The sequence below is a fragment of the Glycine max genome, chromosome 17 (genome assembly GCF_000004515.6).
Source record: "Glycine max cultivar Williams 82 chromosome 17, Glycine_max_v4.0, whole genome shotgun sequence".
In the NCBI taxonomy this organism is placed as follows: Eukaryota; Viridiplantae; Streptophyta; class Magnoliopsida; order Fabales; family Fabaceae; genus Glycine; species Glycine max.
In genome coordinates, this window is record NC_038253.2 from 2,712,679 (window position 1) to 2,737,129 (window position 24,451).

The 24,451-nt window shown below is 29.9% G+C and overlaps 2 protein-coding genes across 2 annotated transcripts; one reads left to right on the plus strand and one right to left on the minus strand.

Moving 5' to 3' along the window:
- Positions 1-10,605: 10,605 nt before the first annotated feature.
- LOC100816206 (gibberellin 2-beta-dioxygenase 2) lies at positions 10,606-15,890 on the plus strand. The gene is made up of 3 exons (XM_003550522.4): positions 10,606-11,189; positions 14,108-14,468; positions 15,282-15,890. Exons 1-3 carry the CDS (start codon positions 10,816-10,818, stop codon positions 15,534-15,536), a joined length of 990 nt encoding a protein of 329 aa, XP_003550570.1. The 5' UTR covers positions 10,606-10,815; the 3' UTR covers positions 15,537-15,890.
- A 2,920-nt stretch (positions 15,891-18,810) lies between these two features.
- Positions 18,811-24,104, minus strand: LOC100783794 (alkaline/neutral invertase A, mitochondrial). Its single transcript, XM_003550769.5, has 6 exons — positions 22,991-24,104; positions 22,085-22,250; positions 21,668-21,879; positions 20,330-20,823; positions 19,990-20,038; positions 18,811-19,452 (listed from the first exon to the last, which is right to left on the minus strand). The coding sequence occupies exons 1-6, from the start codon at positions 23,783-23,785 to the stop codon at positions 19,126-19,128; spliced, it is 2,043 nt and encodes a 680-aa protein (XP_003550817.1). The 5' UTR covers positions 23,786-24,104; the 3' UTR covers positions 18,811-19,125.
- Between the last annotated feature and the right edge of the window lie 347 nt (positions 24,105-24,451).

Below are 24,451 nucleotides of genomic sequence, written 5' to 3' on the forward strand. Positions count from 1 at the left end.
CATAAAATAGGAAAAAATTACTCTTATTATTTGTTCATGTTCTCAAGTTTCAAGTTTCAACTGCTACACAACAATTTTTTTTCCTTAAAAAAATATCTCACACAGGATCGAACCTCTATCAGTGTGATTAAGAAATTCAATTATTTATCGATTATGTTAAATCTGATAGGTACTGCCACACAATAATTGGCACAACATGAATTTGAGTTGTTCATAAACCAATTTAATTCAATAAAAAAATTGATTAGATTATATTTCAATTTTAACATTAAAACCTACTCAATCTGATCCAAATTGAACTTATACATACATTTATATTTTTATTTATAAAATTATGATCTCACTTGCGTTTATTTCTATTTCTTATATATTTTTTAAATATATATTTAAGTAAAGATATTCTTTAAGTAACTATTTCACCAAAGGTATATGCATGAAATTATTATGTCATATAAATTTGTTTTTGATAGTCTATATTTAAAGAACATGTTACTATAAAGGCTATGATTGGATAAATTCTTTCAGAAACATGTATAGTAAAAGAAAATAAGAAGGTGAAATAAAAACTTTTATCATAAATTAAAATAAACTTATATACTTAATTTTTATAAAATTTATTTTCATATAACTTTTTCAAACACAAAATACATAAGTTGATTTTAACTCACGTAAAAAGTTCAATTAACTTTTTCCAATAAATATTTATGGAAAAATTTATCTAGACAAAGTATAACTATGTAATAACTTATAGATGAGATATTTGATATTTTTAATTTTTATTATATTTATTATAAATTTTATATTTATTTAATACTTTCTAAAAGAAAGTAACGAGATTAAAACTTAAAGTCAATCAAATCAAAACAGTCTCATATTTGATTATAATTAATTTAAGTTCCAAGAACCGTAAGCAATATAAACAGTTTTTTGGATATAGACATAAAAATAATTTTTGTTAGAGACATTTTTCCTCAAATCCAATAATATTATTATAAACAATAAAACTTTTCATTCAAATATTTAACGGAGTTAATCAATTCCATATTCATTAACAGTTTCTGCACGAATTTTGTTACAAAAATACTTTGGAGATGAGCATTCAGGTGTTTATAATGTGACACGTTTAATTCGTGGTTTAGTTTATGAAAAATTTTCGTATCATAGTATTATAAATCTATAATTATATTCCCTGTCTAGTTGGATCCTAAACACTTCACAAACAAAAAGATACTTCTGCCCCCGGTCCGTGGTTTTGGTTACAAATGCCCCAACTTGGTACCTATTTGCAAACATTTTCTTTTTAATATTTAATAACGTTATTATTTCAAGTTTTCTTAACACAACTGAAAATGACATTTTTCAAAATAAGTTAAACTAAATACATAATTGCTCGCAATCTCTTTTGATCTCATCAGTTGATCCATCATTAGTTTGCAATAAAAATGCTAAAGAGAGCTAACATAGATCATCTGAGCTAATCATTAGCATTAATGCGAATATATTTAAATTATTCTTTCTGGTGGTAGAACCAAGACCTGTGTCAAAGGATAATTTATTTAAAAAATTATTATTATTATTATTATTATTAAGATAGAGATATAAATATTAAAATCATAATATTTTAATTTTGATGTATCACACATTTGGACCTGGTTGGGTTTTATCTGTAATAATTCAGTATGGTTGATGGGGGCGGTATCTGATATATTGGGGGTATAGGATAAATCAGATCGGTGGCTGGGAGATTATCATAAGCCACTTGGTGCTTTAGTTTGACGTAATCTGTTGCTGAATTCGGCACCTCTTGTGCTCAAATTCTGTGGTTCAATAAATATTTCGCTGTTTAAAACAAAATCACATTTGGAGGAAAGATAAAAAGTTAACTTTCAAATAAAAAAACACACGACTATAAAATAACAAACATATAACGAGAATGATAAAAAAAAAATTGGATAAAAGAGAATGAGAAATTTTAAGTAATAGGTTCAAAAAATTATAAATATAAAGTGGCAAAATAATAGTAATAAAGCTTAAATGTTTACTTATAAAAAGGAAAAAATAGAAAAATTTCTCTCCGATTATTTGGATAAATAAAAATAAATAAATAAGTTATATAAAAATATTTTTATACTTGTTAAAAAGTGTAATTTTTTCATTCATTATGGTTTCCCTAACCCAAAATTATTATTTTATTTTAAAAAAATGTTTGACTTTTTTCAAAAAAAAAAGGAAAAACGCACCAAAAATCATCTTCCAATCATGGTAATTGCCAAATGAGGAGTGATACCTCAAATTATTAGGTCCAAAGAATTTGGCAACTTCTCTTTTTTCTTTATCTTACAAGCAAACTGGCAATTAAAAGTGATATAGTAACTTTTTGGCACAGACTAAACAGTGTCTTCGAGAATTAAAAAGATAAAATTATTAAAATTATATTATTTATGATTTTTTATATTCTTTTATAATTTTTGTAACAAATATTTTTTTTTAATTTCTTAACTATATGTCTTAAAGATATTGATTAACAATACTTTAACTTTTTTATTGATTCTTTAAAATTAATTAATAAATGTCTAAGTTGAAAATGATGAAACGTGGGAAATAATAAGATAGGACCCGCAGTTACTAGCGTCCAGTGTGCAAGGTAGTTAGAAAGAATGGGCGACCAGTGATGACAAGAACAGAACAGAACAGTTCACTACAGCTGGATAATGGCAGTAACTGGACGGAGCAGAGAAGAGGCAAGCAGAAGTGGAGGATTCTCATTCTGTTGATGATGGACCTCACTTAACTAACCAGAATTCAATTTATCATTCATTTTTCAATCCCAGATTTTAATTTATTTCACTCGATTGGTTTGGAATAAGTTTTTCTTCTTTTTTTTTTGAAATGTATACTTATCAAATACTACTACTAAATATGAGTTTAATTAAATATTCTAGTATCTATATTTAAATTTCTAATACGATATTAGACCGAGACAGAAACCGATAAGAAGTAACTTAGTATTTTGCCAATACATAATTGCTACATGTTGCAATCTCATTTATCAACACTCTTGTATTTTTACTCTCATAGTAACAGCATAACATATTCTTCATTCTCCATTTTGTGCATTAGATTTGTTAATTGTTATTATGCATTGAAATTTGAAAGAAAAAAACACTTTCCCAACTTTAACATATTGCATGTTTGGAAAACCGGTTTGGGGTCTCCAAAGGGAGAGATGCACACAGTCTAATACAGTTTCTTATTTATATGTAACACGTAAAGCAAATTTCAATCTCTGCCACAACTTGTAAAGAACCATTTGCATCCTAAATTTGAAGTTTCATGAATTCTTGTATTTGCACAAATAATTAACGACTCGTCCAATTGTTAGAATACATGATTAGAACAACCTAGGGTTGCCAAGCCAATGTATTCTGCCATATTTCGTGGTGTCTGTTAACATAAAGCTTGTGATAAAATGTACCTATGCATTCTTGGAGAACAGGCAAGTGATTTTTTTTTTATATAAAAAAACCTTTTAAAAACAATTTTCAAGTTATTATAAAAAAATAAAACAAAATAACTTGGTTACAATTTCATCCCTCTTTGTTGGTGAATATAAATGATATAAGGGAATAAGGGGATAAAACATAACAACCTTGTAAATGTCGAAGTATTTTTTTGACAGGTCTAATAGAGTATAGTCACACAACGCGCAAGTTCAAGAAATAGTTATCCTCAAAAGTTTATTGTTAGATTAGATTTCATCAATTCTAACAATCGTGACATTTACAGTTAATAATGATTAAGCTCCTTATATTTTGTTTAAATGATTTATGAATATTTAGTTGTAACACTTTTTTTAGTTAACTTTTTTATTAATCTTACTCTTAAATGTAGGTAATAGATATAAGCATGGATATATGATATCCAATGGAACGAGAATGATAAATAAAGTTATCTATGTCGGTATGAAAATGAATATTATAACATTTTACTCAAATTTTATTCATTGTTTTCTCTAGTTATATATTCTTTAATGAGAGCAATTTAATTTAGAGATTTTTTTAACATTTTATTTCTTTCTATTCATCATTTTCATTTTTAAATTGAATTTTATTTTTTAAAAGAAATTATCAAAAGTATTATATATATATATATATATATTATAAATCTTAAATGTTATTTATATATTAAAAAAATAGCAATATAAAATTATATCATGTACATTGTACAGGCTCTAAAAGTAGTTCACTAAGTAAACATCTTTCCCTTTTAAGTCATCTTAATCAATTCACAAACTATATTCTTTTAGGGTTAAATAGTTAATGATAAAATAATGTTTAGCACTGATTTAGGTTAAATTTTAATTGTTTTTATTTTTATTTTTACATTTTACCTCATTTTTTAAGTTTCTAAAATCGAAAAGGCCGGAAATCAGAAAGTTGAATAACAAGAACAGAAGATGTATTGTCTTCTTCAATTCGTGTGCGGCCCCATGACCATCCTCTTCAAACCAAGGTGATATTTTTATGGACCACATGCATTTATGGACATATTTTGGAAACACTGAAGAGATGGACCTCTGTTACATGTTAATCCTTTACTTTTTAGATTATATATTGTTTTTTATAGCAATTATGGTTTTTACATTATGATTCTTCAAAGATGGCATGGCTCGGGGCAATGGTTTTCTTGGGTTTCAATGGGTGGTGGCTTGGGAACGAAGACGGAGCTGGAAAGGTTGAATTTAATTATAATGTATTTTTATTTATTTTTTTGAAAGGGTAATTAGAATGTATTGATAATATAGAATGTGTCTGTTTTAAAGTATAGTAGTAAAAGATTTATAAGAAACTTAGCTTAATTAGGAAGATCTCGCGTTTGATGCAAGTTCTGGAAAAATACTCATAGGAATTGTTGATTCTTAGAAATAAAAAACTTCCACATTTCATCACTTGCTTCTCGTTTCCATGTTAAAAGGTGGATAATTTATATTTCTATAGGAATACTAGTTACTAGTATTCCATACATTAACTATCTCTTCCCTTCATTATTGGTACTATTTCATATCTCCTTTTTCCATGTTTTCTTTTTCATATCTCCTTTTGCCATGTTAAAAGGTGGGTATCTTACATTTGTATGAGAATACAAGTTATTAGTACTTCAGACATTAATTACCTTTTCCCTTCTTCGTCATTTCATACTTCTTTTTCCACATTTTTTTTCAATTTTTTAATCAAATAAAATTTTAACTTTTCTGAAGTTACAATGTCAATTAAAATATTCATGGGAATACTATTCCTTCACACTATACTCCTAGGAATGCGATTCTCCTTAATATAATATGATCATTAAAACAAATGTCTCCGTAAATATTTTTTATATAATTATTTAATTATAATTTATTATGATAAATTTATGGAATTTTACATTAACTATTATAAAAGCTATACTTGAGATAATTTTTTAATGTACATGAAAATTAAACTTAAAAAATATATAAGGCTAAGATTTAACCTAAATCAATGGTTAAGATTATGTCATATCCTTAGTCATTTAATATTTTAGGTTAACAAAATAATTTTTTATAAAGATTTTTATTATAAAAATTAATAAATGATCTTAGTAAGTTGGATAGTTGATTCTAATTGAACACATCCTATAGAAAGAGTGTACTATCGCTTTTGGTGGTCAATAATTTGTGTGATATGATACAAAGTGTACTATCGCTTTTGATGGGCAATTATCTGTGTGATAGAATAATTCCGTCTCGTGTATTAATAATTGATGGGCAAAGAGGACTCTGTCTGGACCCCTGTTTACCAAACCATAGCCTAGAAGGAGGACCCTAAGTGACCAGCAATGTACTTGTGAACAAAGACCTACTCAAGTCAATTCTAATAATTAATAATACCATTTCTTTATGAAATAAGAACCTGGGGCGTTGAATTGAAAGTTTAATATTAGAACTACAACCTCACAATCATCCATAAAAATATAAATAAACAGTGAATCTACCTAGTTCCAAGTTACTTTAGACCCGTTAACATGTACGTGAACTAGTGGAAGCAACAAGGAACTTTCTCTCTAATACTGGTTTATGTTAATTTTTTTCTATAAGTATTCAAATAGCATTTGGCTTCCAAGTATTGGATAATCTACTTTGTGCATTGGAAAAAGCAAACCTACCTCTTAAACAGTCAACCAACAAAATAAATTAAAATTTGCTAGCTGAAAGGTCTGTTTAGTATTGGTTGGAGACCTCCTAATTATTATAAGAATTAGTTTTTTTTTTTTAAATCCAACAGTTGGTCAATTATTGTCCTCTTCCATAAACCTAACTTTGCACCGCAGCTGCGTTTAAATACTTTTTAAAAATGAAAATATAAAAAAAATTTGAGTAAACGCTTCATATATGACAATAATGTTACTCTTTAAAAATAATATTTAATTTAATTATAAAAATAACATGAAGTTTATTTTTTGGTTATTATGTTATTAGTATGGAATATCTATTCACTTTTATTGATGGTTAATTTCTATAAGAAAATATCATTTAAAATGATCAAATTTAGTATCATCAAACCAATAATTTATTGGTACTTACACAAAATATGTATTTTAATTTATATTAATAAGACTTGATTTGATTTTGGTTATATAATAAAAATAGTTTTGATTTTTGTATATTTTTAAAACTTTGAAAATAATTTTTATCATTATTTAGTAATGATTTGCATACTTTTGTCTTGTTTTGGATTTTCCCCCTTTTCATTCAAAAAAAAAATAAAAAAACAAAAGAAGTGACTTGCATGTATCTAATCATGTCATATTGTCATTGATGCTTTGTTTGGATAAGAAGTGAAATAGACAAAAACAGATAAGAATGTAGAAATAGAATAAAAATAAAGAAATGTGTTGCTTAGATAGATAAATATTTTTTAAAAATAGAGAAGATTTTCTCCATTTATTTAGATGAGTGTAAAAGATAATATTAAATAAATTATTTAAAGACATTTATTAATTAAAAATTAATTTTTACTCCTATATTTTGTCCTTGATGTAAGAAAAAACATAAAAAGACCAACTTTATACAAATTTAGAACATTAATTAATTTTACTTATTTTTTTGTTGAAGACGTTATCAAATATATCGAAATGTCATGTGTTCCACAAATCCTTTGAACGAAGAAGTCAAGTCTTCATTCATGATAACAAGAGCTCAAATTCCAAGGTTTTTAATGAGACAAACTCATGATGAGAGTAGTTGAATGATGTAATCATAAAGAGAACATATTTACACTATTTATTTACCAGGGTCTCTAGGCACCTCATATCATGAACCTATTAGTTAGACCTACACTTTCTTTTACACATACTAGTAAAAGATTTTCAAAAACGGTTGACTACATTGTTAATGGGCTTAAGCAAGGACAAATGGAGAAAGCGACCCGCATGGGCTTGATCTTCCCTCCTTTGAGACTTCTCAAGTAGCTAGATATATATTTTTAAGTTAGTTAATATAAAATTGTGTAAAATTAATTATTTATGTTATTTTTATAATAATAATCAAGGTTAATTAGTATAAAATTATGTAATATTATTTGTGTTTGTTATTACTAAATGGTTAAGGTGATAATTATAATAAAATTTTGCAAAAATAATTATATGTTTGTTGTTTTTATGATAATGGTTAATGTTATTATCCTTTAAAATAAAATTTAATTTTAATTTTATGTGTAAAAATAGTAAATATATATTTTTAAAAATAATACTTATTAAAGTTAGGCATTAAACAATTACTACAAAGGAAGAAAAAAAAACTAGTCTTATTTAATAGGTTTCTGGATCTACCCCATCCCTAGATTTAAGTATTGTCAAATGAATTACAATATTAATTTATTTTTGGAAAAAAAGGTGACATTTGTTTCTAACCCAAAAAAATTATACAAAAACTCTAACACATAACATAAAAATAATATGTTAAAAAAGTATTTATTTATTTTTAAGGGATTAAAATAAAAAAAGGATGGAGGTATATTTTTCCTCTCAATTCATAATAATTTAGGATAAGGTGTGTTTTAGTAGGTCCCACACGAATAATTTTTTTTTCTTTCAAATAAACAAAGAAAATTTAATATAGTTCTATTTTATTTCCGTTTTCCCTGGCTATTTCTTTCCTGTCTATTTATACTAAAATGAACAAAGGATAAGTGATGGTAACAATAATGTAAAAAAATCTAAGGCATTACTAGAACCAAGTTCAGCGAATTATTTTTTCAAAAATTAAAAATAAATGAAGTTATATTTGTATAAAAGAACTGAGAACGTAATCGATCTAAAAAATATGTCTAGGTCCTATTTCTCAGTACAATTTTTTTCTGTGCACTATAATGATAATGACATTTAAATCTAAAACTTCATACAAAATTACTTGAATTTTGTATTATTTGGCCAACCTTAGCGGGTTTTCTTCAGTACAAGTTATGATACTATGTTTATGGAGGATTTGATTTATGAATCATATTAATGTTGTTTTTAAGATTTGGCAACTAAATTAAATTATTTTCTAAATTTAAATTAATGTTTCGTGTGTATTCAAAGAATAAAATAGCTATATATGTCAAAAGGATATTCTAACGTGTTTATAATTTTTTTTAGGTTGTGCTTATAATAAATTTTTGTGAGCTAGAGGGTCGTTGCCAAGTTTAAAATATGTTTAGTTGCGCGAAACCGTGTATATTTATCATTTTCAAATCTCACAGCAACGTGCAGTCACTTACTCCTCTTCTATAGTATCACTATCACATCAGTATACTTTATATATATTAAATAATTATTATGCAGTAGTCCAACAATGTTATAAGTCAAAGAAGATGAATGGCAAAAAGACTACTGTTTTTCTTCCATCGTTAAATGTAATTATTTCACTAATCGTACGAAATGTAAATATACTCACATTAATAAAGTGGTATTATGTTTGGAAAAGATTATTTTTTGAGAAAATAATTTCTTTCAAAAGTTTATTTTTATAAAGTTTGACTCAAATAAATGAATTTTAGCATGGCTTGGAGATGCCGAGATGGGGCCTTTAAATTTCATGTTTCACTATCACCTGATCATATTACACTCAATTGGCAATTCCATGATTGAAATATTCAAAGAGGAACTGAGGAAGAAAATCATAAATGTAAAGATTGCATCTGCAAGCGGATGCAGATGCTTTACGGATTTGGGTACAAATAGGGTAACGAAGAAAACGAAGTATAAACAAACCATTGAAGTTTTTCAAGATGAGGGATATATACATGCATATAGGTGTAATAATATGTCAAGTTGAAAAAAAAAGGCACCCTGATGACCCTTTAAAGACATGTGAGTACTCACTACTCAATAGCACTAGGATTTGATAGGGACGTGTAGTATTGTTAGCTGCCCTTGGTATATATAATTAGGGTGACCATAAACAGCGAAGCGTGGTCCTATAATATATTGATTCTGTGGGAACGGGAAAGCCACCTATTTAAAGCAAGTGTAGATGGAAATATTGGAAAGGCTAAAACCGCCATAGTTTCAACTTTTCAAAGGCACAACAAAAGTAAACAAATTAGTATATGAATGGAAGAAACAGCTGAGTAATTCTAGAAGTATTATTTATTAATTTTGTTAAATTCAATTCTTATCTATTAAGTAATCTAGATTTGGGTCCTAGTGGGATCTATTATTAGCCAAATGTTTATTTATGAAACATGAAAGGACAAAAATATAGAGAAAAAAAAAGTAAAATTAAAGAATCAAAATATAAATTATTCTAAAAAAATAACAACCAAAAACATTTGGCACGTGAAAGTGAGATAGAAAAGGAAGGACGAGAGAAAGTGTAGTAAGTCAAAAAGACAATAAAAAAGGTAAATGAAAAGGACGATTTAGACCGGTAAATACTAACTAAAGTGAAAAAAAGCTAGAGCCAGTCAAGAAAGTGGGAAAAAAGTCAACGTTCCAGTGTGGGAAATGGGAATTTTGCAAGTTGTAGTACTTCGTTTTCAAGTGTAAAATTCACCGTAGTCCAAATTTAGTTAAAGATTTTTTTTTACTTATTTAGTTAAAGTTTAACTTTGATATAAGTTCTTTTATAATATTAATTTGAAATCATTTCTAAGTATAAAAACAAAAGGTTATATAAATATCCTATAAGCTTAATATGAATCTAAAACAATTATAAAATTCAATAATATTTATTGATTGGCATTATATAATAATATTTAAATCAAATATATAGTTATTTTCTATACGTTATTAATATGAAAAAATTTGCATTATCATAATTAAAAATTGCTATAAATGTGTCTTTTTTAAAAAGTTATTTAAAATTATAAAAATTATTACATTCATAACATTTTTTTATCACAATTGTGTTTTACCAGAGAGTATGATTATTATTTGCAACAAAATTCTTTTTTTATAAGTATTAACATAATTTTTTACTAATATAATTGAACAGTGGTACATATATTAAATATATTTTTTTCTTCCTCCTATGGATTCTCTACGATTCTTGCTGCATAAATACCCCACGATCGCAAGCTACAATTCACCACCTTCCCTTCTCTTCGTCGTCTATTGCATATCTTATAATTTTCCCAAACTCCCCTTTCTTACTATACTTTTCTTTCCTCGTACAACCCACCATATTCACCAAATCCTTCAATATTAACATATTCAGCTCCAACTTCTATACTTGTAGTTTTTATTTCATTTCCCTTTCACTCTTTTTGCTTATTTGTTTCCAGAGAGAGGAACATTAATATATACAAACTAAACATGGTGTTGGCTTCCCCAAACTCAATAAGGAGCGAAGGGATTCTACCCAGCAACGAGCTTATTCCCGTTGTGGACCTAACAGCAGAAAGGTCACAAGTGACAAAGCTCATAGTGAAAGCGTGCGAAGAGTACGGTTTCTTCAAGGTGATAAACCACGGTATAAGCCACGAAGTGATATCAAAAACTGAAGAAGCAGGGTTTAGTTTCTTTACAAAACCGGTGGCAGAGAAGAAAGTGGCAGCACCTGCATATGGGTGCAAGAACATAGGGTTGAATGGGGACATGGGTGAGGTGGAGTACCTTCTCCTCAGTGCCACCACTCACTCCATTTCTCAGATATCCAAAACTATATCCACTGACCCATTAAACGTCAGGTATGATCATCGATCCAGAACTTATTATTATTAGCAAACTAGTATGTTCTATCTGTCTCTGTCTGCATAACATTAACTGCATGGTTGCTTTCCTATTAACTGTCCCACGGATACTTTATTATTACTATTTTCTCACATATTAATTTTCACTCATATTTTTAATTTATGAAAAATAAAATAAAAACTTAAATATTTGTCATCATGTGAAAATTGATTGAGACAAAGTAGTTCATCATGTAATAATTTTTCGTCCGCATGTCACATATAATCTAGTACCAATAATTTTCATTTTAATAGTTGCTGTGAGCGCTACATAAATAATATTTAAGATACTTTTAAGGTGTGACACAATTGTGACAAGTAGTTTGAGTTTTTTTAAGTATATGTCAGAGTTGGATCTCTAATTATGTTAATAGAGTATTATATATGGGAATTAATTAATAATATAAAAATATATGTATATATTAGTAATTTATTTTTTTGCATTAAGTGACAATAGTGATTTTTTAATCCAGATCTTCATAGAAATTATAAAAAATTCTCATTAGGCCAATCTTAATAAATTATTATATAAATATGATTTATACTCTAACTATTATTTTCATTTTAAAAATAACTAATAATTCTTGTACATTTTCTACAATATATATATATATATATATATATATATATATATATATATATAATACACACACGGTGAGTAGCTCAGTTCAATAAGTATAAAGTATAAACTAGCTTGTATCTGACCGACCGGCTAGGAAACAACGAAGAGAGTATCAACGTTTCAAAGTTAAAACGTTTTCCCTCCATTGCATAAGTAATGAAACTGAGTTTAACTATATATTCTTTAAGGAATGGCATATTGCAAGTGATCAATCTGCATTATGCTACAAGTTGAGTTTCTTGCTCTATTTGTTTTTCCATAATGAAAATCTTGAAAATTTGTTATGAATAGTAAGACTGATGAAAATTTGTTTATGTTCTCTTTTTTCTTTTATTTGTTTACTGTACAACTTATATACTTCATTTGTTTGAGAATTCTAAAAATTAATTTTGGAACATAATACGATGCATTACTTTTTGGAACATGAAGAAAAAGGACGTATGTTGAATGGATATTTGTCTTGTTAAAAAATCATCACTATTTTTTTAATTGCAAGCTACATACGAAAACTGATTTTTATATGTTTTCTGTTTCACAGTTATCATAATGAAAATATGTTCAGCTTTTAAATGCCTTTCTAGACTTATTTAATCTCGACTATCATCATACTGAAGCTATTAAATTTTTGTAATGGTATTTCTGTATTTACAGCCTCAAAACATGTTCGTTATAAGTGTGTATTATTAATTTTTATTAGAAAAATAAGAAAATAACAGTTTTTTGTACAAAAATTTTCAGAGATCAAATTAACAGCCCATCACACTTTTATCCTAAAAAATATTTAGGATCCTTCTGTAGATTGAAAAAGAAAATTAGATAAAAAATTAAATCAAAATATAAGTCATACTTTATTTTAATATTTAATTTTTCTCTTTTTTCACTATTTTTTTTTATAAATGAATATACCTTGAAGTTGGTTCAATTAGTTAAAATTAGAGTGAGAATAATGATTTTGTAAAGGTGAGACCAAATATATATATATTTGGACGTAAATATTGGCGTTGCACATGGGACTACGGGGGAGGGAGAGGTAGTCCTAGGAGGTGGGACGGTATATGTCAGAGACACTTGACCTTTTCTCTTGAAAGTTCTGGTCATGTCAACACTCATCAGTCACAACTCCTGCGTCCAATTAAATTCATTTTCAAAATAAATTTAAAACAAAATCAACACAGCTGATAAGGAGTCACAGAGAAAGTACCGTTAGAATCAGAGAAATGTTTTCGCTTCACAGAAGATAAATACTATTACATTATTGTTGCTGCTAAATCCCCCACGCATACACTGTTTAGATCAATCATAAGTATCCGTTTTTTAAATTTGATTAATTATTAGAGGTAAAATTGTGTGTTAGTGACAGCCTGATGATTAATTCAAATCTTAAAACAGTTTTTTTGCATATGTAAATATAAAGTTGCGTATAATTATCTTCCTCTATATCTTTATCTTTACATAGCAAGAAAAATCCAGGTACTTGGTATACTAGAGAGTACCAAATATGTTAATTTATATAAAATAATAATAAAATCAAAATGCATAATATCATAATCCTTCGGAACATATAAAATTGATTTGGTAATTAAAAAAATCATAAATTTAATTTTTTCTACTAAAAAAATTAACAATGAATATTTATAGATAAAAAGTTTCAATCAAATTCTAACTAGAAAAGTTGGAATCAAATTAACATGCAAGTAGAGAAAAGAAATTGCTAAAATGTTATTCCTTTTGTTTCTAATTATAAATTTTTTTAATTAATTTACGTTCCTTAAAAAGAAAAATAATACTTATCACACTAAATGTATCAATTATTTATATTATTATTTTAAAATTATTCTTTATTTATTTGTTTCTTATTAATGTTTAATGAAAAAATAATTAAATAAAAGTAAGTAATGAAAAAATAATTAAATATATTTAAAAATTAGAAAAAAATGTTATAGAAAAAGAAAAATAAATTTTTGAAAAAGATGTTATAAATGGAGATGAAAGCAGTAAAAGAACATATGCAGAGAGTAGTAGTCAGTGAGTGAATCAGATCCAGATTGAGGTCAAATTAAAGTCATTCTGCTGCAGCACTTCACTTTCACGGCTAGTTAACTAGCTCTATAGCTATGGTAGGAGCAGTAAAGTGTGTCATAATTGCCATGCCAGCCACTTGTCTGAGCAATGGTTTTGGTTTGAAAAGAAAAAGTAGTGTAATGTAAAAACTAAGTACTAACTAGTGTGTGATTGCTCTTGTTGCACATGGCAGCTCTACATTGAGTGCATACACAGAAGCAGTGAGGGAGCTCGCATGTGAGATATTGGAGCTAATAGCAGAGGGGTTGGGGGTCCCGGACACTTGGATATTCAGCAGGTTCATAAGGGATGTTGACAGTGACTCAGTTCTAAGGCTCAATCACTACCCACCTATAATTAACAAGGACAACAACAAAGACATGTCACAAAAATTTACCAAGGTTGGCTTTGGAGAGCATTCTGATCCTCAGATCATAACCATTCTCAGATCCAACGAAGTGGGTGGCCTCCAAATTTCCCTTCAAGATGGGGTCTGGATCCCAGTCACCCCTGACCCCTCAGCATTCTATGTGAACGTGGGTGATGTACTAGAGGTACGAATGCTATCTTATGTTTTCTTATGTATCAACATTTTTGTGCATACATTATTAAGTAATTTTGAATCTTTATGTCTCTCTGTCTTAACTGTAATAATTTTTAATCGAAGATTAATTGGGAGTATGATCATTTAATTTTCAACTGCCCCTGTTTGGGAGTATGATCGTTTAAGGTGAAAGAAAATAAAAAATAAAAAAAAGAAGATAGAATTCACATTTTTACACTCTCATTTTATTAAAAAATAATTATCTTAATAAAATGTAATGCTTAATGTTAATTTCTTTAACCCCACACAACACAAACACGAACACACTGCCTTGCCTTGATTCGTTTTGCTAAGCAGAATAAAGAGGGTCGGTGGGAGGGCCCGTTCTGTATGCTGGCACGGAAAGAGGAAAAAAATCTTAAAGAATGCCCAACTTGATGGGAGCTGAAGTGAAGTGAAATGACATGGGAATCAATATTTTTATTTTCACTGCAGCTTTTAGGCTGAATTTCGGTCAAGGTCCTTTCAGTACTGAATCAATCAAATAAATGTACTATATCTGCTGCTTTAAAATATTTTGGGAAGAATTGATTAAAAAATAAAAGAGTTTATTATAGTAAAAAGTATAAAATTTCGCAAATGGACAATACTTGAGTAATTATAATTATGTGAAATCATTTATTAGGGTTTGGATCTGTAATTTATTGGTGTGATGTTTGGTTGAACAATAAAAGCATGATGACAAGTTACCGTTCAAGTTTGGTACAAGAGTTGGAACAAAAGTGGAAGTGATTGATATGGTGTTGTGTTGTGTTGTGTTAAGGTTATGACAAATGGAAGATTTGTAAGCGTGAGACACAGGGCTATGACGAACTCATACAAGTGTAGAATGTCAGTGGCATATTTTGGGGCTCCACCCCTCCATGCTACCATTGTTGCTCCCTCAGTTATGGTCACACCTCAGAGGCCCTCTCTCTTCCGACCATTCACTTGGGCCGAATACAAGAAAGCAACTTACTCTCTCAGGCTTGGAGACACACGCATTCAACTTTTCACAAATAAACTAAACCACTCATGACCACGCAAAACTCTACTTTCTACCAATACCAATATGTCCTCTATTTTGCTTTCATGTTTTCGTCTACTTCCGTTTCAAGGTGCTATGCTTGCCTAAATGTGTCAACGTTTTTTTGCATAGGCTCGTAGAACAACTTAACTTGACTCTCTCTCTCTCTCTCTCTCTAAGTTTTGTCATTCTATTTGCTATTTTTGTTTTGTTACTTAATCTAATTATTGGAGTATTATTATCAACATTTTTTATTAACATATTCTTCCTATTTTGCCTTTTTATTAGTTAAGCTGTGTTTTCTTGTCATATCAATACTGATCCTTATTTGATCTCGTCGGTTTTGTCTTGCTTAATACTAAGAATATCTCCAATGCAAAAAAAATAATAAAATCAATTTAATTTCTTAGCTCTTTTTTAGTTCGTCTCTTTTAATTTCTCACATTAGATTTAAGAATACTCACTAATTTTTACTTGAATTCTTAACTTACTGGGTCACATTTTATCTCTTTATTTGCATAAGAACTTTCATTTTAACTTAAGATTTTTTAACAGTTAAACAACCTTGGCTAATTGGTTTTAGTTACTTATATAAACAATTTCTATTTGAATGCACTAACTTGTTCCAATAATATTTTTAAATTGCTTAATTTTAAGAACTAACTTAAGAAACTCCGGTGGAGTAGCTCTAATATTTTAAGCTCCCTTTTATATTAACACGATTTTGATCAGAAAACGGAGGACAAGCAGGGGTCTTGGCCCCCTCCCCTCCATTTCTTAGAATCCTTTATGTATATGTGAAGAAACTAAAAAAATATATATAGAAATAAGTTTTTGAATTGATATTTGTTTAAAAAATTTCTACTAGTAAATTATACCTCTAATTTTATCCATAAACTAATAATAAATATTTTATACTATTATTTATTAAATAATTATTTCTTAAAAATTAACTATTTAAATAATCGTGTAAAAAAAATTCACACTCCTCATAAACTCCTGCTTCTATCCTGATTTTGACCTTTTTTTTAAAAAAAAAAAAAAAAAAACCCTCAATGCCTACATCATAAACATGGTACCAAACACACTGGGAAGTTAATCTAGGTTGCACTAATTTCTTAATAGGCTAGGATCCACTAAATGGAAAAAGAGACCCATGTTTAGAGATACTCATATTCCACCAATAACAAAAAGTGTTGAAAAAATATTATAATAGAATTTCTCTTACTAGAAAACATTAAACTTTCGACGAAGGAAAACAAACACACATCACATCCTGTACACAATGAACTCTCATAAGTCATAACTGATATTATTTGACTACAAGTATTCCACACACATCTCACACGAGTGCATTTTAAACAAAACATAAAATTGGAATTCGTATACTAAATAGTTACGTGGACTACGGTAATATTACTGTCTCGAAAAGTTTTTTTTTATGACTTTTGATTAAGTTTTAGTTTGTATCATTCATTTCCTCTCATTTTCCAGTTAAAAAAAATCATATCCTCTCATTTGTTATATTTTTTAGAACTAATATCCCTTAGGTTTTTTAATTTTTCATTAGAAACATTAATATTCACTTAAATTTTTAAATTTTAAAATAATTAATTTAATATAATAACTAAAAACTGTCACTATATATAATAAAATTTTCACGGATAAAAGTCTCAGTATAAAAAAAAAATTTAAACATTGTGACATTTTAACCGTCATTATAATAATTTTAATTTATAAAAAAAATCCAACTCATTCCCAAAAATCCTTAATATTGAACCCATTCTCAGAAACCAATTACCGATTCATATTACAATCACACAATACACAAACCATGTCCAATGTGTGACTATCAAACTCATCATCCGTCACATTTCACAACATCTACATGCCAATACCATTCAATTTCATTCTTTTCTCACTCACATGAAACCATTTTCCAATTCAACTTCCACACCAATTCCCCATTCGCGCCCTCTACTACAAAATCGCCGTTGTCGACTCCAAAGTCGATCGGCTGCAGCGGCTGATCTAGCAGCAGGACACGGTGGATGCAGTGCGCACCAACCGTCTCGAAAAGCTGCAAATGAACGAGGTGTCCGGAGGGAAGTCAGCGTCGGTGCCACTCACATCCGCAACCTCCATCCACCAAACAACATCATCGTGCTCCTCAGCGATGACGTCAAGCTTCAGATCTGAAACGTTGGGTCTTGCTTCGGTGTAATTTCCCAAATCTTCATGCTCCGACGGTAAATAGAATGACTACGACAGATCTGGAGACAGAGAATGATGTCTTTTTTTGTTCTCAGATCTTCTCTTTGGTGGGGGATGGGAGGGAGACAGGGGCATAGTTTGATTCTAAATTAAAAAGGAGTTGCTCAATGCTGGTTGTTACTATGTTAAAAGCAGTAGATATTATGTTAAATTAATTATTTAAATTTTTTAAAGTTAATTAAATATTAATATTTTAATAGAAAATTAAAAAAAATTAAATAATATATTTGAAAAACATAAAGGATTAAAATAAAATTTTTAAAATTTAATGTAACAACCACAAAACATATTGATCAGATGTGATATTAAGCTTATTTCTTAAGTACAGATATGTTTTGTAAAACTCACACCTAAAGTTAAGTTTTGTCAATAAAAATGTTGAAAAATTATTTTAAATTGTTTTTTAAGCTGTTTGTATTTTTTTTTATAATCGATGCATTCTCACTTGATACATTTCCTTATTAATATAGATATACGAATCTTTAATCTTGTACCTATAATTAATTTGTCAGAAAAATTAGACATGTTTACTTTTTATTTTTTGATTCATGTCCATTAATCGTCAGATCAATTTTGAAGTTGAAAATTACATCAACAAGCAGCTATCTATATACAATTTGATTCCACTTTCAAGAGTAGGGGATTTTAATGGTATCCAAACATTTTCACATAACTAATAAAATTGTGTAAAATATTTATGGGTCATAGCTCTTTGCAAATTGTGTAAAAAACAAAAGCTCTTTGCAAAAGATGACATGAAAAAAAATTATATAAAAAATAAAGCCTCGATTTAATTCCTAAAAATAATCACTCAGCCGGATTTAGTTTTTTAAAAATATCATCATTTACTAGTAGTTCATTAGGAATACTTTCACAAGATATGTTAATCCTTAAATTAAATAGAAACATAGGTACTTATGTGATTCATTAACATAGCACTACTAATTGATTGCCCAAGGGCATGCCGGTACACGTACACATAAATTTAAATAAAAAAAATTATACAGCTAACTAAAAATTAAATAAATAGAGAATTAATGTGACTACTGTTCAAATCTGATATTACAAGAAGGTCTCATTCAATTAATTAAACAAGATCCGTAAATTATTATAAATCTCTTAAAAAATCTGATACCACTGCACAGCAACGAGTTACTCCGCATAAATAAATGATGCAAGAGAACTATGTTGCACAGTTAGCCGTTGTCACCACACGACAGGAATAGTTGACAGATTAATTCTGAAAAAGTGGCATCAATCAATTATTATTGTAATGAATTAGTTCACCTACGCTAGAGAGTTCAAACAATGACTCTGTTCCACCCTATTAAACAATAAACTGAGACCTTGCAGCAAAACGGGAACACTTCCTTCTGCCACTTTTGCTTAGCATGCAGACACAGTTCTGAAGAAGTTCAAAATCCTCCTCCCAAAACAACAAGGATGCCCTTTCTGGGTTCTCTAGAAGCATCTTTGAGGTCAAGAAACCAGCAATGGTCCATGTCTGCACCATCCGCGATTGCTTCCCGATAAACCTTCCATTTGGGGTATCGTAATATTCGGGCCATCTATCCGCTGAAAGCCTTTTCTCTGCTGAATCGACTGCTTTTTGTGCCAAATCAGGCCTTCCCATCTTGATGCAGGCTAATGTGAACTGAAGTTTAATGATACCATACCAAGTGTCAGCTCATTAAAACAAGGCCCTTTATTCATAGAAAATCCAAAAGGCTTCTTCAAACAACATAATGTAGAGCAAATGTATAGGAAGTAATTGCTTCTGGATTTTGACCAAATAAGCTTATATTTGAAAAAGATAAAATACAAATCTGAAATATAATAAGAGTTTAATTTTGCTACAACTTGAGTGTAAAATTTTTTGCGTTGTGAACTAGTTAGAAATAGTCCAAAATATGACTTTTTTGTAATTATTACAAAAGTCAACAATTTTATCGGATATGTCAATGATTGAATGAGTGAAAAAAAACTACGCTATTGGTGCATCCTAATAAAATTCATAGTATAATAAAGGCATGAAGTTCGTTTCCTCTTTAGAAAAAGGGAGATATATGATAGGCTTTCAAGTGCTTTATCAGTCTAAACAAGAAATATAAAAGAAAGGCACTTGATTTTACTAAAAATAGTAATAAAATAATCATAAAGATGACATGATCCAAACATATACCAAACTCACCTGCCAGAGAAGTGTCGGCCAAGATCCTCCATTATGATATGACCAAGGGCTGCAAGCAGTTCAACAGAAATTTATCATTGTAACTTGCAACAGGAGACAAGGGAGGAGATAAGATAGCAAACAGATACTCCAAGAAAAAAGTAATGGAACAGCCAAAACCTTTATGATACAAGAAACACAACTATCTCTCGGGCAAGATATTGAATCATTTGACTGTTTATTTCAATGACGTGCATGACACCATTGTGAACTTTTGTATCAAGAGGGTTGTGGTTGTAGCATTACTCTTGCGAAAATAACAATCATGTAAAAAAGAAAAAGAAATTTAGAAGAGCCGTACGTGTTCTTCGGGTCACAGCCAGTGGTTATACGCCATTCCTCACCCTCTAGCGCTGGATAACAAATCTTGAGAGGCATTTGACCAACAATATCATCCCATTTGGCCTCAATTAAATTCAAAATGCCCTGATTCTGTCTTGTTGTGCCTAAAGATGAAACAATGGCCCAAAGGTTTCCGAGTGAGAAAAACCTGAAGTCCATATGAGCAGGTTGCAAATTGCCAATGAAGTAGCCACCTTCCTCGGAAATCCAGTCTACTAGCCATGAAGGAATTTGCTCTGGATAGATGTTAAACTTGTTTACAGCATCAGTAGAATACTCTTCTGTCTTGTACCGGTAAATTTCATTAATCTTCTTCATATCAACCCAATAATACTCTCTCATGTGAAAGCAGAGTGCACTCAGGCGATTACTAACAGCAGCCACCAGACTCTTGGTTGCATCATTGACTATTAGCATCTCACGAGAGCAGCGTAAAGCCGAGTAAAATAATGCCTGCAAATGTGCAATTCAAATCCATCCAAGGAGAAATTTTGTAAGTAAAGAGGCATACACTCGGATAGCCAGGAACCAACATGTAACAAAAGGGAAATGGGATAGAATCTGATCAATGATGATAAAATGTTAAACCCATTTTAGGAGACCAGTATCTTTAGTTATCATTCCAATTTCTAAGTCTCTTCCAGACAATATTACATGGCATTATTAATAGCTTCATGCTAGTGCAGTAGGCAGACAACTATAGTCAATTCAGAATCTTTGACCTTAATATTGAATGAATATGACTAACCAACAATTTCAAAATCACCCTTTGACTTATTAATGATCTAGCACAAGACAAAAATGATTGTTAATGCATAGGAAAAACTGCACTGGTGTGACATGAGGAAAGGGTTGTTAAAGACAGTCAACTATGCCACAAACCACAACCAACTGCAATCCAATTAGTAGTATAAAGATGTAAGTAGTAACTATTCAACAATGCACACTTGTGAAAAATTATAAAATGGTGAATCAGTTTTAATTTTTAATATGAAATGTTACATCAGTCATTGTCCAAAAGTGAGTAAAGGGAAATTTATTCAGTTTAAAATTGTCAGCCAGAGTTTGTTCTATGGTAAAGAATAACGTTTTCTTGAATCATGGTGACATCACTAGTTCTTGCTCAAATTATGCAACTGAAAGAACATGCTGCTCCAATTACAGAAAAGGAAAGCATATTATAAATGGAAGAATTCCTTCTTTCAGTAGTCAGTACCATATGTTAGGAAGAAAAAGTAACTGATAATTCCCTATTCCTCATATAAACAGTAATATAAAAAATTAGCAATCACCTTACCTGGATCTCAAGAGGGTGACCGTGAATGCCCATCCTTCTATCAATCATGCAGGAACCGTCAGTGACTAAAAGAGAAGGAAACATGTCAAATCCATCAGTCAGACACAACTTAAGGATAAGTCTTATGCCTGTTTGGACATCCACTCTCTCTTGCAAAGCATAGTCACCCGTTAATTTCCCATAAGCTCTCAACAATATAATCCACCACAATCCTGTTACCAAAGCATTTAGCAATAACTTTAAAATTTTGGCCTAAATTTAGATTGTGAAATTAAGTTATGCAAAGAAAAAAATTTGAAAAATCAAAATTATCGTAAGAATATATCAGGAAAAGAGGATCACATATTAATGACAGTGTAGGTAACATTTAATTTAATTGACAAATGTCTTTAGCTTCCACAACAATAAATAACTTACCTGAATCAACAGGCGCAACACGACCAATAGCTGATTCCCCAAAATCAGGATCCAAAACTTCCTCAAATGCTTCATTGCTACCGTCAAGAGGCACAGTTCTAACCTTGAAGCTTGCTGGCATCAACCCTTGCCCTGGACTGTAGCAGTCAACAGTCTTCTCCCAACTCTGGCAAACAAAAACATTGAATTAAAATATTAAATGAGGAACAAGTACATCCCATAACAGGTTCATCAACATTGTTTGTAGACAACACCTTAAATAATATTCCTTCCCTCCCACTAAATTGGTTACTTGTTTTGTTTGAGATACAAATTGGCAAAACTTAGCTAGTGAGGCATCTACCAGGATTCTTTGTCTTTAAGTTAGGAAAAAATGTTTTAGGCTCAGTGGATGAGAAGCATTTAGAGCACGTTTGGCTTCAAGTTGGGAATCTCCAACCCAAGGTTTGAGCAAAGTCTTACAAGAGACAAGTTTTTGCCCAAACTCTGGCTTAGGGGCTTTTATAATGGGAATCCAAACATGCGCTTAGACATTTCTTCAGTAACATTTAACATAGGACAATTCAAAATAAGAAAAGCAACAAAGATAACCAGACGCATGATGTCATATCTATCTTTCATTCACATAAAAGAAACAACCTATCTCTAAAATCCTTTGAACTATACAATTGATGGATAGGCAAGAACATCTGTCATTTATTATGCAGCAATAAAGTCAATGGACATCACCTCAACAAACTATACACTACATAAATAGCAGTGCTGACAGAAGCAGGTCTCTAAGCATTTATTGTTAAAAGCTAGATCAAAATTTTACAGATACTACAGAAGAAACTATTCTGTATAAGAACACCAAATAAGGGTATGCAGTAACAATCTAATTAAGCTGTTGAGGTCATAACATACCTGTAATTGCAATGTGTGAAGTAAAAAATTCTTGACAATTTCCCCTTCACCATTAAGCAAGAAGGCAAGAGCTGATGGAACAAAATCACGGATAAAGACTTGATCATAATTCAGCGGCTGTTTGTCCGCAGGATCATTAGCTGCAACAGTCCCAACCGGATTCCCACAGTAAGTGACGACAGCATCCTGAAGCAACTTCCAAGCTTCCTTTTCAATCTCAGACACCTCCCTCTGAACCTTATTCTCACTCAAATCCTTCAAATTATCTATATTTACGTTTGACTCATTACATCTTTCTTCAGCAACTTCCTCCAATTTACTTTGATCAGTCTCAATTCTTTCAATTATCAATGGCTTGACATTCAAGCCACTTTGAATGTAAATCTTCTCAAAGCTCGTGTCATTAGAATGAGAATCAACCGATGTAGAGTGATTCCTAAAATCCGACGCTACATGCGGTGTCAAGGACACGACCCTAGGCCTAAAACTACCAATATTGACACAAACACTAGTGCTAAAATTCTTAGCAAGACCCCAATTCGAACCGGAAACACTAAAATCTCTCCAATTCGGATGGATCACATTTATGTACCCTACAATCTGAGTATTATTACAGGTATTGTACCTATGGCAATGGGTTGAGTTGTGATAACCTGATCTGGACAACATGCCCATGATTGCTGAATGACTGAACTTGGTTGGAGAAAACCCAAAAATAGATGGACTTTTATAGTTACATAGGATTCTACAACAAGGCTTCATGGTAGAGATTCCAATACAACTACCACTAGTCATTTCTATGATCAAATAACCACACCCCAGAAAATGAAACTACCTTGGACTATTAATTTATCTCTGACTCTTCTAATATGTATAGATCCCAATAATATATATAACCATATGGGGGGGGGGAAATATAAAAAAAGAATGATTATAATTTAGAACTAGAAAGGGAAGATTCTAAGTTAATAACTAAGAGAGTGGTAATGGAGATTTACAGTGATTTGTAGGTATACTTACAGTTTGAGGAGATGATGGCGATGATGAGATCGAATGGTTTGAATGAGAGAGCGAAAAGTATATGAGATTTGAAGAGAAATGAAGAATGAAGCTCAAAACGCCTTTTATAAGCTTTGAGAAAGGAAAGTTCGCAGGTTCTGAAATTGATGAAAAGTGTAATTACATTACTGTCCCTCACACGTGCTCGCGTTTTGTTTTGGGTTACTATTATATTTTACACTAATAGCCTTGGTAGATTCAATGAACAAGTTCCATCAACAGTTATTAAAAAAACAAAACAACAGATAGAGCAAAGCATGATTGGAATTTTTTGGATACCATTCTAGGCAATGACACGTACTAACTTAATTAGTCTTGTTATTACTAGATGAAATATTTAAAAGAATATAACACTTTCTTCTTCTTATTTTAAAGAGAAAAACATAACACTTTCATATCTTA

What these genes read in the sequence shown, in the direction of transcription:
- LOC100816206 (XM_003550522.4), top strand. Translation starts at nt 10,816, where the DNA reads ATGGTGTTGGCTTCCCCAAACTCAATAAGGAGCGAAGGGATTCTACCC. An exon ending in ACTGACCCATTAAACGTCAG is followed by an intron (nt 11,190 to 14,107) that starts GTATGATCATCG and finishes TGCACATGGCAG; the next exon opens with CTCTACATTGAGTGCATACA. An exon ending in ACGTGGGTGATGTACTAGAG is followed by an intron (nt 14,469 to 15,281) that starts GTACGAATGCTA and finishes TGTTGTGTTAAG; the next exon opens with GTTATGACAAATGGAAGATT.
- LOC100783794 (XM_003550769.5), bottom strand. Translation starts at nt 23,785, where the DNA reads ATGACTAGTGGTAGTTGTATTGGAATCTCTACCATGAAGCCTTGTTGT. An exon ending in GGCTGTGACCCGAAGAACAC is followed by an intron (nt 20,039 to 20,329) that starts GTACGGCTCTTC and finishes AACTGCTTGCAG; the next exon opens with CCCTTGGTCATATCATAATG. An exon ending in GGCCGACACTTCTCTGGCAG is followed by an intron (nt 19,453 to 19,989) that starts GTGAGTTTGGTA and finishes ATTAAACTTCAG; the next exon opens with TTCACATTAGCCTGCATCAA.